Genomic DNA, 12,916 nt, shown 5'->3' on the forward strand with positions numbered 1-12,916 from the left:
TCAGAGGTCCCACAGCTTCAGGACCCCGGCTGGGACTGAAGCCCCGCCCCCCCCCCAGGCGGTAGTCTAGACTAGAGGTTAGAGCAGGGCTGGGGAGGGGCTGCACAAGGCTGGGAAGAGCACTCAACTTAACGGGGATGCCCAGACCAGGGGGTCTCCCTCCTCCAGCTTCACTGTCCTCCCTGCAGGCATCACCTCACAGGAAGAATGTGAGGAAGGATGCCCAGGCCCTGGCTCACCACAGGAGCTCCCTGGAGGTGGTTCCTCTGCCTTCCCTCGTGTGTGTCATTAAGAAGCAGCTGAGTATCTCAGAGTGGACGGCAGACATGATGGCGGCTGGCATGACATATACCAGCAGGAAAGGTGGGTAACAGAAGTCAGCCCCTTAGGGGGTGGCAGGGAGGAAGTTGTAAGGTGAAGGGCTGCTGTGTCAGATGGGTGGTCGGAAAGGGACCCTGGACGGAAGGACGGTCTGACGGAGGCGACAGAGACTGCAGAAGTCCTGGGCTCCCTTTGCTCCTCTTGTGGGCTCTGCCTTACCTCTGAGTAAGTCCTGGGCCCCAGGGGTGATGTTTAAACAATGGGAGCCACCCATATGTGCTGTTCCAATGGAGCCCATCAGACAGGCTGAGAGGAGGGATGACATGGGTAGTGAAGAAGGAACTGAGGAGATGGCAGAGGACGGACAGTCTCGCTATGCTATAGAATCTTGGCTGGTCTGGAGCTCCATATGTAGGCCAGGCTGGCCTCCAAACCACAGAGATCTGTTTCCTTTTGCCTCCCAAGTGCTGGGAATAAAGGCATGGAAATGAAAGTGCTGTGAATAAAACCACGCTGGCTCTATGGGAGAATTTTTTTTTTTTTTTTTTTTTTTTTTTTTTTGTTATTGTTCTCACTAAAAATCAGGAAGATGCTGAGAAGTCTCGTTCTGGGCACACAAAAACTTGAGCTTAGGACATAGAAGCTGGGAACACGAGGGGACTTTGCTGCCTTCCTTCCGGGCTGCATCACTTGCCAAGTCTGAAGCACGCACTGGGAGAAAAGACGGACAGGGCTAACCTTCTGTGGTCTCAGAGCTGATTTCTGTTTTGTTTTCTTTTGTCTGTTCGGGTTGCTTAAATGATTGCCCACCCCCACCCCTGACTGCTATGGAAAGGTGGCACACATCTTTGTTCCCCCTAACACCTTTCTAAGCAAAATGTGGATCTTATGTCCCTCCACTCACAATGTAGAGGAAAATGAAATGTTCTAAAGACGGGGAGGGAAGGAAAAGCCCAATCATAGCTTCACACCACCCAACGGGCCAGGTGGAGGCGGGGCAGCCACTCACTGACATCACCCGCCTCGTCATGGGAAATAACTTCCGCCGTTCAAAGCCTTATTTGCATTTTTGGAGGCCCAAGGAGGCATTTAAAATCAGATTGTGTGTTGACATTACAGTTATTAAAACCAAACAAAAGATCCCTTCCTGAGTCTGGCTAGTTCTTCTTAAATTTATCGGGTCCCCGCTACCTGATTTAAAGCCCTGAGCAGATGTTTCACAGCAGGACGTCCATCAGCTCCAGATGCCGCTTTGTTCAAGCTGAGTGCATGGCACGCACTGGTAGCCACACTCACCCAGGGCCTGGGGCTGTGAGCATCCAAGGCTCTCTCCGGCATTTGGCATGCCCACAAGGACCATTTGTAACCCCTGCCTGCGGGTCTGACAGAGAGATGAGCAGCAGGAGTGAGTAGCCAATCACATTCCATCCTATCATCTTTCCCGTTGTCTCCTAGGTAACCGACACAGGGACACATCAGCTAACTGGGTACCACAGGACACAGGCGTGTGCGTGCACACACACTTGCATGCCATCCTAACAGCCTGTAATTCCAGACAGTTGGCACGCGCCTGTCAGCACCCTGGACAGCTCCGGGAGCCGCCTCGGGCCTGTTGTAGGCGCCTCTACCCTCACTGCTTCGCCACATCTGCCCTGTACTGTGTCAAACCTCTGTTTGGGATGTCTCTCCCAGCTGCTATTCACACTACTCAGGATCTGTGGAGTCAGCCCAAGTCCGGGGTTAAGTCCTCCCAAGGCGCTCACCAAAAAGTCCCTGCCATAGGGGCTAGATACCTTGCATCTCAAGATCTGGGCTCCTTCAGCCTTACAGCTCATCTCTGTCCTCTTGCCTCCTTTCCTGTCTTCAAGTCACACTGTCCAACATACACGACCCCTGAACACCCATACTTTTCTTTGCACCTGCTGCTCTTGGCCCAAATCACTGCTGAGCTGCTGGGCCTTCTTATTCTTCAGGCAACTGAAGTCACCTTCGTTGGCCACATGTGCCCTTCCTGAAGAAATCCCTTTCCCTGGGACTTTGCAGTATATCTCCCCCACGAGTCAGCTCACTTCAGGGAAGATTCTGAAGCTGTCCCTTTCACACTGACTTGGACACTTCTTTATCTCTCCCTGTCTTTCTTTGTTCACGGTGGGACCCTCCGCACCCAGAGCAGGGCTCTAGACATACTGGCGGCGGCTCCTTCATTCCTCATCTCTTTGGAGAGAATAGAGCATGATGACTTCTGATACTCCCCTGGCTAACATTCCAAAAGTCTGTCATAGAGCAGGAAGGACCGGCAAAGGACAGCCCAAATCAGGCCAACCCTGGGAAGATGCTGCGGGCCGGCAGTTGACCATCGCAGTTGGATTGCAGAGTCTCTTATCTCTCAGTAGCGTCCTCCAAGCACTGGGCACTTTGGATGTCTGTTGCCTCTCTGGCAGACTGGAGCAACTTTCAGCTAAAGACCTGCTTTTATTTTTTCTAACCATACAGTCACTGGTTCATGTGTATATATGTCTGTGTGTGTGGTGGTGGTGGGGTCTTTCATGAAGCATTTGCTGCAATAAATGGAAGAGAATGTGTCACTGTATAGGAGCATGAAGGTCAAGGTGAAGGTTCACTGGAGCATCTCTCTCTCTCTCTCTCTCTCTCTCTCTCTCTCTCACACACACACACACACACACACACACACACACACACACACACACACAGTGTGAGAGAGAGAGAGAGACAGAGAGACAGAGAGAGTTTTGAAGCAAGAATCACAGAACGCTCCCTGCAACTGCATGGCCATGTGTTTCCCTCTTCCAAGAACCTGGTTACTGCTCCAGGTTCCAAAAATGGTGCTGAGTAGTCCTATCACTTTAAGCCAGCCTCAGAGTGCAAGGCAGCGGATCAATCAGCCACACCACCGACTCCCCCAAATCGTAGCAATGGATCGCCTTGCACAGGCTACTCAACACAAAATCCACACTGGGTCCTGAGCTCTCTACAAATTGTGTTGTTTCCCCAAATCTAAGGTCAGATCAGCTGTAACCATCAGGAAGAAAGACCTCCTACTGTGTGCTAGTCCCTACACTAAGACAGGACAGCAGGGACTCTTCATGACACCTGCAGGGTGGGATAAAAAACAAAAAACCTAAGTTCCAAAACAGAGTGAAGAGCTTACCTAGCATACATGAGTTCAATGTTTAGCAATGCAAAAAGGAAGGGGGGAGATTAGCATGCCCAAGGTCACCCAGTTGGCACTTAGAGAAGCTGTCATAGTTAGCTTCAGCTGTCAATTTGACACAAACCTAAAGTCACCTGGAAAAGAGAACCTCCATGAAGTAATTGCCTCTATGGGCATGCTGTGGGGGAATTTATTGACTGCTAGTGCTGGAGGACCCAGCCCATTGTGAGCAGTAAGGTCCCTAGGCAGGTAGGCTTGGATTATATTTTTTTTCTATTTATTTTATGTATATGAGTGACCTGCCTTCATGCACACGGAAAGAGGGAATCAGATCCCATAACAGATGGTTGTGAGCCACCATGTGATTGCTGGGAATTGAACTCAGGACCTCTGGAAGAGCAGCCAATGCTCTTAACCACTGAGCCATGGACTATATTTTAGAAGGCCAACTAAACATGAGCCAGGGAACAAGTCAAGAAGCAGCAGTCCTTCATGGTCTGTCAGTTCCTGCCTCTAGATTCCTGCCTTGAGCTCTGCCCTGGCTTCCCACTATAATGGACTGTGACTTATAAGCAAAATAAACTATTTTCCTCCTTCAGGTGCTTTTGGTTATGGTGTTTATCACGGAATAGTTAAGCAAACTAGGATAGAGGTATTAGACTTGAGTCTGGTCCCCAAGCCCGCTCCTCTTCCCCAAGGCCTTACATTACCCAGCATGGTACCCAGAGGAGTCAGTGTTGTTCAAAACATCCCTTTGTCTGGGTAAAGCTCCCCTCTGAGAGACCACGGGAGCCCTGTCTCTGTGTTTTGTCCTCAGCTTAGCGACCTCCCACCACCCAGCCCTTGTCCAGTGGGACCCACATCTCAGAGCCTCTCATCAGTGGCAGGCCCACAGGAACCAATTTCCAGAGAAAGCCAGAGATTTTTGTCTATTGAAAATAGTAATTTCCTGCCTCAAGATGGCTGCACCCGCCACCCTCTGTTGGAGCGCTGAGGTCAAGGATCAATTCCCAACTAAGATTTTCCAGGAAATACTCAAAGGCTGAGTTCTGCCTGTCACCAGGGAGTGGCCTTCCCCCAACAGATGGCACCCATGGCAGGCAAAGCTGTCACAAGTGTCTCTGACCCCCATCCCTCACTGGTGTCACAGGCCTCATAGGCACCCCATATGTGTCTCATACATGCTACCCACCTGTACATACATGTACATACCCTGTACTGTGACTCACATGGTACCCTATGTACACCTGCCATGTGACTCATGCATGCCACAGGCCTGTGTGCGGCGCATAGAGCAGGAGAGCTGAACAAGAGAGAGAGCCTCGCTTTCCCCACAGGACAGTACAGCCCTCCACTTCAAAGCTGGATCTGGGCTAGGCGTCTGGGCAGGACTAAGGCCTTAGAACGAGGGCGACTCAGTCAAAGTGGCTCTGTTTCCAGAAAGCCCCTATCTGTCCAAAGGTGGGCGGTGTGCACCTGGCTGAGCTAGAGCTCCTTCTTGGTTCGCTGACCCCCTGAAGGCACTTCATACCCCCAGCGGACCACCCTACCTCCTTTGCCCTAGGCAAGAAACTGCCCCTTCTGTGTCCCTACGGTGCCAGGTCTGCCGCTCAGCTTCTCAGTGCGAGCCCCGTAAGACCCCAGCTCAGGCTTGAAGGGGGTCTAAGCAGAACAGATGGGCAGGACCAGTTCCCCAGGCCCCCTCCTCCCCAACCAGCGTCAGAAATGGATCCTTTCCCACGAAGCTGTGCGAGACTCAACTTGGAGGGGGGGGGAGAAAGCCACCTAAAGCTTTTGGGTCTCATAGATTTTTTTTTTTTTAAGTTCACATCTCAACTCTCCCCACTTCCGGGCTGTGTGACCTTGGGAACCGGGCTTCACCTCTCTGAGGCCATTCTCACCTGTAAAGTGGAAAGAACCACAGCGCCCCCGAGAGGTGGTTGTGAAGGTTAAAGGCAGGGGCAGGTGTGAGGCAGCGCCCGTGCCACCCAGTGTCGTCCTCAAATGTGAGCTATGGGGGCTGGGGGTGGTGGTGGTGGTGGCAGCCGCCTTCTGACTCGCTCGGTCCGGGACTCGCGGCCCTAGCAATTCCTAATTAGCATCAAACCCAAACTTTGCTTGGCGGTGACAGCCCGGCGCGGGTCCTCCCACTGTCGCTTTACCCTCATCCTCTACCCTGCGGGCGGTGCAGACAACAGGTAAGGGGAGGGGCAGCCTGGAGGTGCCGCGTCGCAGCGCTGCGGCAGGGGAATCCGGTCAGGGACCCTCATCCGCGTCAGTCTCTTTGTAACTTGGGCGGCTGAGGGCTCCGGGTGCGCGCAGCGTCGCAAGCCGGGTGTGCGCAGGAAAGTTGGGCGCCGAGCTCTGAGGAATCGGGGTCCCTGCCCTCCAGGCCCCGCGGGCGGCGCGGAGGAGGAGGCACGTGGCAGCTAATGGCCCGGCTCCGCTGCGGCTGTGCGCACCGCGGTCCTGTCGAGCTCTGGGCAAAGCGCGCGTCCCGCGGTGACCCTCCGGCCCCAGGGACGTCCGGCCCCTCCGCACCCGCGTCCTACCTTCGTCCGGCAGCCGCTGCAGGCAGAACGCGAGGTTCCTGCGCCAGCCCCGCATCCCCGCAGCCACCGGGCGGCTCCACCCGGCCTTGCCCCCGCCGGGCCGGGCGCAGCGCAGCGCTCCGGAGGCCGCGGGCCCAGCGCGCGGGGCATGGGCGGCCGGCTCCGGAGATGCCGCCGGCTCCGCTCCAGCTCCCGCGCCCGCCCGCGGCTGAGCAGCGGCTCCCCGAGAGCGCGCGCTTTCCCGGCGGGGGCGGGGCGGGGCGGCGCGGCGCGGGAGTCGGGCGGGAGGGGCGCCCGGAGGAGGAGGGCCTCGCACCCGCAACCTGCCAGCGCCGGCCTCCCGCCCCAGCGCTCTGCACTCAAGGATTCATGAATGAACGAATGCGTGGGGGAATGTATGCATATGTGCATGGATGAATAAATGAATGAATAGATCAGTAAGTAAAGGAATGAATAGATGAACGCAAGGATGAATGCCTGATTGCATCATGAATAAATGGATTAAAAAGTAAACGAATGAATGCAAGGGTGAATAAATGAATGCATGCACGAGGAATGAATGGGTTAGTAAGAAATGAATGGATGGGCGAATAAATGAACAAGTGGATAATAGACTAAAGGGGTGTGAATAAATGGTTGACTGAATAAATGAATGAGGTAAAAAAAAATAATCAGTGAGGAAATTAATGAAGGGAATAAGTGGCCGACTGCTAAATGAATTAATGTCCTCCAGCCTTACTTGTGACAGACAAAAGTCATCCAGGACACAGCCCTGAGGCCAGGGTCCCTCCTGTTCTAGAAGGAAGCCTGAGGCTTGCATCCTGCAGGTAAGGCCAGAGAGGCTCACGAAGGATGGAGCTTGTCTGAAGAAGCTTGCAAAGGCTGGATCTGGGGGGCATGGAAGGGTGTCTGCTCGGTTTGACTCTGTACCTAGAGATGGTTCCACACAGCCAAGTTGCCAGCCATTGAGCTCAGGCGATCTCAGCTCTGAGGAACAGTTTAGAGTCAGGCGTGTGTCATCAGTGGAGATGAAGGGTACAGGAGGGTCTCTCTGGTCAATAGAGAGGGAGCCTGCACAGAGCAGCCTATCCCGTGGAGTGATGGGAAGGTGAGTAGCTTCTACTTGGAGCCTAGGTCTGTCAGAACTCAACTGTGTGGTCTGTGAGGAAATCGCTAATCTCTCTGAGCCTCCCCTACTCTCTGAACCTACAAATCGGAGAACACCATAATGTCCCAGCAGTCAAGTCAGGCTGGAACATGAGCTTGTGTTTTAGAAGGGAAACTGCACAGTAGAACCAGGAACTTGATCCTATCAACCCAGCCATTCAAACTTGGGCCTTGGAAAGTATTGCCTTTGAAAGAAGAGTGTGGTGTCTGATCCTCAACCTTCGCGCATGACTGCTGTAATCGCCCTTTTGGCAAAGGAAGATACTAGGGCTCAGAAAGGTTAAGCACACTGCTCAAGGCCACACAGCCAGGAGCTAACCGAACTGACATTTAAATCCAGGTCTGCTCAGCCCCAAAGCACCCCAGTCAAGTACAACCCACCAAGTGACATACGCGCTTTGTCATTTATTTGTGCTCCTAACAACCCTTGATGGATCTCATCACAGCCTGGTATTCATTTTGAACCACTAAAGGCTTCGGTCAGCAGGGCCTGAGGCAAACTCAAGTTTGCAAAGTGAACTCCACAGAACGAGGCCTCATGGCTGTGTCTCCCACCTGAGAGTGAGTACCCCTGGGTAGCTGTGTACCCAAGAGGGGAGTGAGTCTCCCTGCGACAGGACAGCGGCTTCTCCCATCTGTGCCCAGAATGATGGTCTCTATGGCTGGAGTGCCCAAGTGCCAAGGAGGATGGGGTAGATTTGCTGATGGAAGAGGTACAAACGGCCATGTTCAGACAGGGGCCCCGGAAGAGGCAGGGACACTCAGGGTGCTGTACAGTTGGCAGGAGCAGGATGAAGAAACAGCCTGTGCGGGGAGTGGCTTCAGTGACACGTGGGTGCTGAATAGGCCACTGAGTGCCGTATAAAATAGCCATCTTGTCACGGTTGTGAATTCTGTAGGCAGGAATTTGGGCCCAGAGGAGGTACGACAGTTCTAGGAAGATAGGAAAGGTGGGACAAAGTGCATGACAGCTGGGATCCTCTGCAGACTTCCCTTGCTGGTTCCTGGCATTCGCAACTTTTGCGGGAATGGGTCCTCGAAGGAGGCTTGGGAAAGGACTGCTCCCTCCCCAGTTTGGGAGATAGGCTAGTCAGCTTCCTGTTACGCCAACACAGCTGAAGTCTTCAACTTTTCAAGAGAAAATGTTGGGTTTGACTCATAGGTTTGGAAGGTTCAGCCATGAGCATCCGGCTGGGCTGTGTTGGGGCCTGTGGTGGTACACATCTTAGCAGGAGCTCTCAAGGCTAGGAGGGAAGAGAGTGAAGGGTGGGAAGCAGGACCCAGGTTAGCCCCTGAGATAGCATGCTTCTAATGATCTGAAGACCTCTGGACTCAGCCCCTTTGAAGTCTTTCCACTTCCTATGAATGCCACCCTGGGGACCAAACCTTTAAAACATGAGTCTTTGTGGGGGTGGGGTGGGGGTGGAGGAGGGTCACTCAAGATCCAAATGACAGCAGGATGATCATACACAGATGGCCTATGAGTTAGGATGGGCTGACTCAGGACTCCTTGACTTGGTGATGCTGTGAAAATGACATATATTATTCTGTAAAAAGAGTAATCTATGCCGGGCCTGGTGATGCACATCTTTAATCCCAGTACTCAGGAGGCAGAGACAGGTGGATCTCGGTGAGTTTGAGGCCAGCCTGGGCTACAGAGCAAGTTCAGGACAGGCTCTAAAGCTACACAGAGAAATCTTGTCTTGAAAAAAAAAAAGTAATCTATTTTGTTCTTTGCTCTAGACAACCAGACATGATAAGGTACTCAGTTCTCGTCAGTCCCGACCATGAGAGGAATGACGTGAGATCTGCAGCAAGCTGCAGCTGGACTATCATGGGCCACAGGCCAGTGTAGCTCGAGTTTTCCTGCCTTGCCCACAGTCAGGACAAATCTTTGTTACCCGCCAGTCCCACAGCCGCTAAGACCCAACCAAGTAAATACAGAGACTTATATTGCTTACAAACTGTATGGCCATGGCAGGCTTCTTGCTAACTGTTCTTATATCTTATATTAATCCATTTCCATAAATCTATACCTTGCCATGTGGCTCATGGCTTACCAGCATCTTCACATCCTGCTTCTACCTTCCTGTTCTTACTTTTCTCCTCTCTGCTAGTCCCTCCTATACTTCCTGCCTAGCCACTGGCCAATCAGTGTTTTATTTATTGACCAATCAGAGCAACACATTTGCCATACAGACCATCCCATAGCAGGCCAGGGTGTTCCAGGAGCTCTCAACCTAGGATACTTCTGACATACAGTGGGTTTCTGTGAATAGAACCGCCCCCCGCCCCCCACACACACACACTGCAATGCACAGAGTAATGGGGCAGGAAGAACAGCAGCCCAGGACACCCAGAAACATCTCAGTTATGACATAAGTTGCACTCAGAGGAACAGAAATGCAAGGAAAAGTAATGGGGCAATGCGCTTCCTGTCCTCCAAACTGGGACCTGGCCTCTGGTGACTTTCTAATTTGGCCTCAGTCCTCTCCTCTGAAAAAGAGGGGTAAACTTCTCCCTGCCTGCAGGGGTTGGCATGAAGGCTGAATGAGTTCACATGAATAAAGCGTCTGCTGTCAGCCTCATAGAGAAGGCACCATGGAAGTGTACCCGGAAGAACAGTAGCCACAGGGAGAAGGCTGCCAGGGACCAGCTGATCAAAAAGCCTGCTTAGTACCTCAGTGGTACTCCAGTGTGCCCAGCCCATGCAGCTGGCATGCCTGCTACATGGTACGCATCCCCATCCTACATAACCCGGGCTTCTGAGCAGCTTGTCAGAAGGCTGGTGACAGCTTCATAACCGGCTACAGACAGGGACCAGACTCAGCCAAGGTCAGTTCCAAGAGGACACAGACCCTGGGCCCAGTCTGGCTTCCAGGCCTTCTAGCCAGGGTTCTCTGGGGAGCCAAGGGAGGGACTTGGCTCTGGGTGACCAGGGGCAGGTACTCTAGAGCTCCAAACACTGACTAGAGTTTGGGAATATGTCAACCTTTGGTGGGGGTAGACAGAATTGGGCCTGGTGATGGGGGGCAGACGGGGCTGAGACATAACACTGGGACAGAGGAAGGCACTGTTGCTAGTTATCTTCTTTAATGTAAAAATCGAACAGGGAGATTTCCTTGTATTTGACATGAATTGACGACAGCGTATGTGTTCAATTTATAGCCATGTGCCTATTTTGGGGTGTGCACTTCCAAACTATTTTGCCCACAAAAAGACCAGAAGTTCAGAGAAGCCTGGGCAAAAGCAATCGCCCTAGCACAGGCCGGCCTTCTGGGTGAGGATACCTGCAGTCAGCACTCACAGTTGCTCTGCAATTACTGCAGGACTCAGCAGGCTCCCAGCAGCCTTTGTGCTCTCACTGCAGCTCCTGTGCAAGGCGCCACATGGAACTGAGTGTGGCCCGGCCTCCCCATTGTTCCTAGCTGTTCCTCATTCTTTCCTGATGATTGCCACCACACAGTTGGCATTCTACATGCTTACATGCCCTTCGCCTTCTGAAACACAACCCACATCTTTCTGTTGGTCTCACTGGAGACAGTGCTGAGCGTTCAAAAGAGCCAAGGCTTTGCGGTCACATAACCAGGGCCCAAATCCCATATCATCATCTCATACATTCACTATGCGGATGCTTATTGAGCACCACTACTAAGTGTGAGCCACCATATTCCATGTTAGAGTACATCAGTGACTGGACCAAAGTTTTTGCTCTCATGAGCCAGCATGCCGACAGATCAGCTCACCTGCTACACAACCCCAGACAAATCACTGCATCTCTTTGAACCTCAGTTTACCCACCTTGGGAGTAGAGAGCATAGCTCCCTCTTTCCCAACCTTGCAGTATGGCTCTGACAAAAGTATGTAAGGGGTTGGGAACATTTGCAGAGGCATTCCGTGTGCCCAGATCCAGAAAGAACTGTTGCAGGGTATTTGACCACACGGTGTGAAGATGTGTTGCTATTTTACCTCACCTGCCTAAGGCACCTTCTGATTGGTTTGATAAAGAGCTGAATGTCCAATAGCTAGGCAGGAGAGGATAGGCGGGACTTCCAGGCATAGATAGGAACTCTGGGAAGAATCTGAGAAAAGAAGGTATGTATGGATGAACTAACTGTTGCTCCTTCCAGATGTTTGCCAATTCTGAAGCCTTGTAGGAAAAGGGGACAAAAAAAAATAGAAATCTTCTTAAAAAGCAGCAGGAATGACAGGCATGGTAGTTTAAACCTCTAATCCCAATCTTGGAGATGAAGAGGCAGCAGCATTGCATGTTTGAGGCCAACCTGAGCTAAATAATGAGACCCTGTCTCAGAAAACCAAGGGCTGGGGGTGTGACTCAATAGCAGTACAAGTTCCTAGCATGTGAAAGGCCTTGAGTTTGATTGCACATCTGTCACCCCCTAAAAAAGCAGTAGGACATGATTTTTAACCTCATTACACTTGGGAGACAAAAGCAGAGGGCACACCCCAGTAAGGTGGCGAGGCCTCACTACTAAGTAGTTTAGGCTTTCAGTTGGGACTACCAGATGTTTATGACCCAGGAATCAGGGGGGAACTAAGGAAGACCAAACTGATAGCAGTTTCAGCCCAGACTCAAGTCAGTTCAGTTTTTAATTAATCAACTAATTTATGTTTGACAGGATCTCACTTTGTAGCTCTAGCTGGCTCTAGCTTGCTATGTAGAGCTGGCTGGCCTTGAACTCATAGAGGTCCACCCTGATTCTGCTGCCAGAGTGCCGGGATCAAAGACATACAGCACCATGCTTTACGCAATGCAATTCTTAATTTGAATAGTGATATGTCCTTGGTGTGTCTACAGTCACAGGAAACGGCACCCTTCTCGGGAGAACGGTAATAGCCAGCTTCTTCAGTGTTTCATGCACAATATCTGATTTTCATTTTTTTTTTTTTTTTTTTTTTGGTTTTTCGAGACAGGGTTTCTCTGTGTAGCTTTGCGCCTTTCCTGGAACTCACTTGGTAGCCCAGGCTGGCCTCGAACTCACAGAGATCCGCCTGTGTCTGCCTCCCGAGTGCTGGGATTAAAGGCGTGCGCCACCACCGCCCGGCCTGATTTTCATTTTAAAAACAAGTTTTTGACAGCTTGTACCAGTCAACAGGCAAGATGGGAAGAGAAAAACAAACAAACAAAAAGCAGTAGAAATAGACCAAGAGGCTTAGTATTGTCGCTGTAGACAATGTTATCAAGCACAGGCTTGGAAATGGATGAGAGCAACGCGTTCGAGAGACTGCGACATGATGGAGAATTTCATCAGAGAACCAGGATCTATAAGAAGTCGTCAATGCAGATTCAAGAACCAAAAATATGTTCAAATCCCCTGACATCAAGAACCTGATCCATGAGCTTACAGATTAATAAACATATCTGCAGAGGATTAGTGGACTAGGGAGACAGTTCTTCAACAGATATGCAGAGAACTGTTTATGTATAAGGAACTAATGAAAAACACAGAAATGAAACCTGGGGACCAGGAAAAACATCTGCTATTCATGTGACTGATCCCAGGAGAGAAGAAGAAATAAAATGGAACAGAACCAATATTTTCCATAATGACCGAAAAAATTCCAAAATTAGTGAGGAAAATAGACATCAACTTTTAAAACTTTTGTTTTATGTATATTGGTGTTTTGCCCATGTGACAGTGTTGGAGCCCCTGGAACTGAAGCTACAGACAGTTGTGAGCTG

General features: G+C 51.3%; 1 protein-coding gene and 1 long non-coding RNA gene across 3 annotated transcripts in view; one reads left to right on the forward strand and one right to left on the reverse strand.

Moving 5' to 3' along the window:
• The window catches only part of Grip2 (glutamate receptor interacting protein 2), an 83,342-nt gene extending 77,113 nt beyond the window's left edge, over nucleotides 1–6,229 (reverse strand). Inside the window, exon 1 of one of the 2 annotated variants that reach the window (XR_013050026.1) lies at nucleotides 6,046–6,202. Coding sequence is in view for 1 of the 2 variants with exons in the window: in XM_042273657.2 (XP_042129591.1) it covers nucleotides 6,046–6,100 (55 nt within the window). In the remaining variant the exon portion in view is untranslated. Of the gene's footprint in view, nucleotides 1–6,045 lie in introns of both variants that reach the window. The other variant, XM_042273657.2, reaches the window with a different exon arrangement.
• The window catches only part of LOC121828051 (uncharacterized), a 34,410-nt gene continuing 26,992 nt past the window's right edge, over nucleotides 5,499–12,916 (forward strand). The window contains exon 1 of the long non-coding RNA XR_006070482.2: nucleotides 5,499–5,691. This is a non-coding gene — a long non-coding RNA (uncharacterized LOC121828051). The remainder of the gene's footprint in view (nucleotides 5,692–12,916) is intronic.

This window comes from Peromyscus maniculatus, chromosome 3 (assembly GCF_049852395.1).
Source record: "Peromyscus maniculatus bairdii isolate BWxNUB_F1_BW_parent chromosome 3, HU_Pman_BW_mat_3.1, whole genome shotgun sequence".
NCBI lineage: Eukaryota > Metazoa > Chordata > Mammalia > Rodentia > Cricetidae > Peromyscus > Peromyscus maniculatus.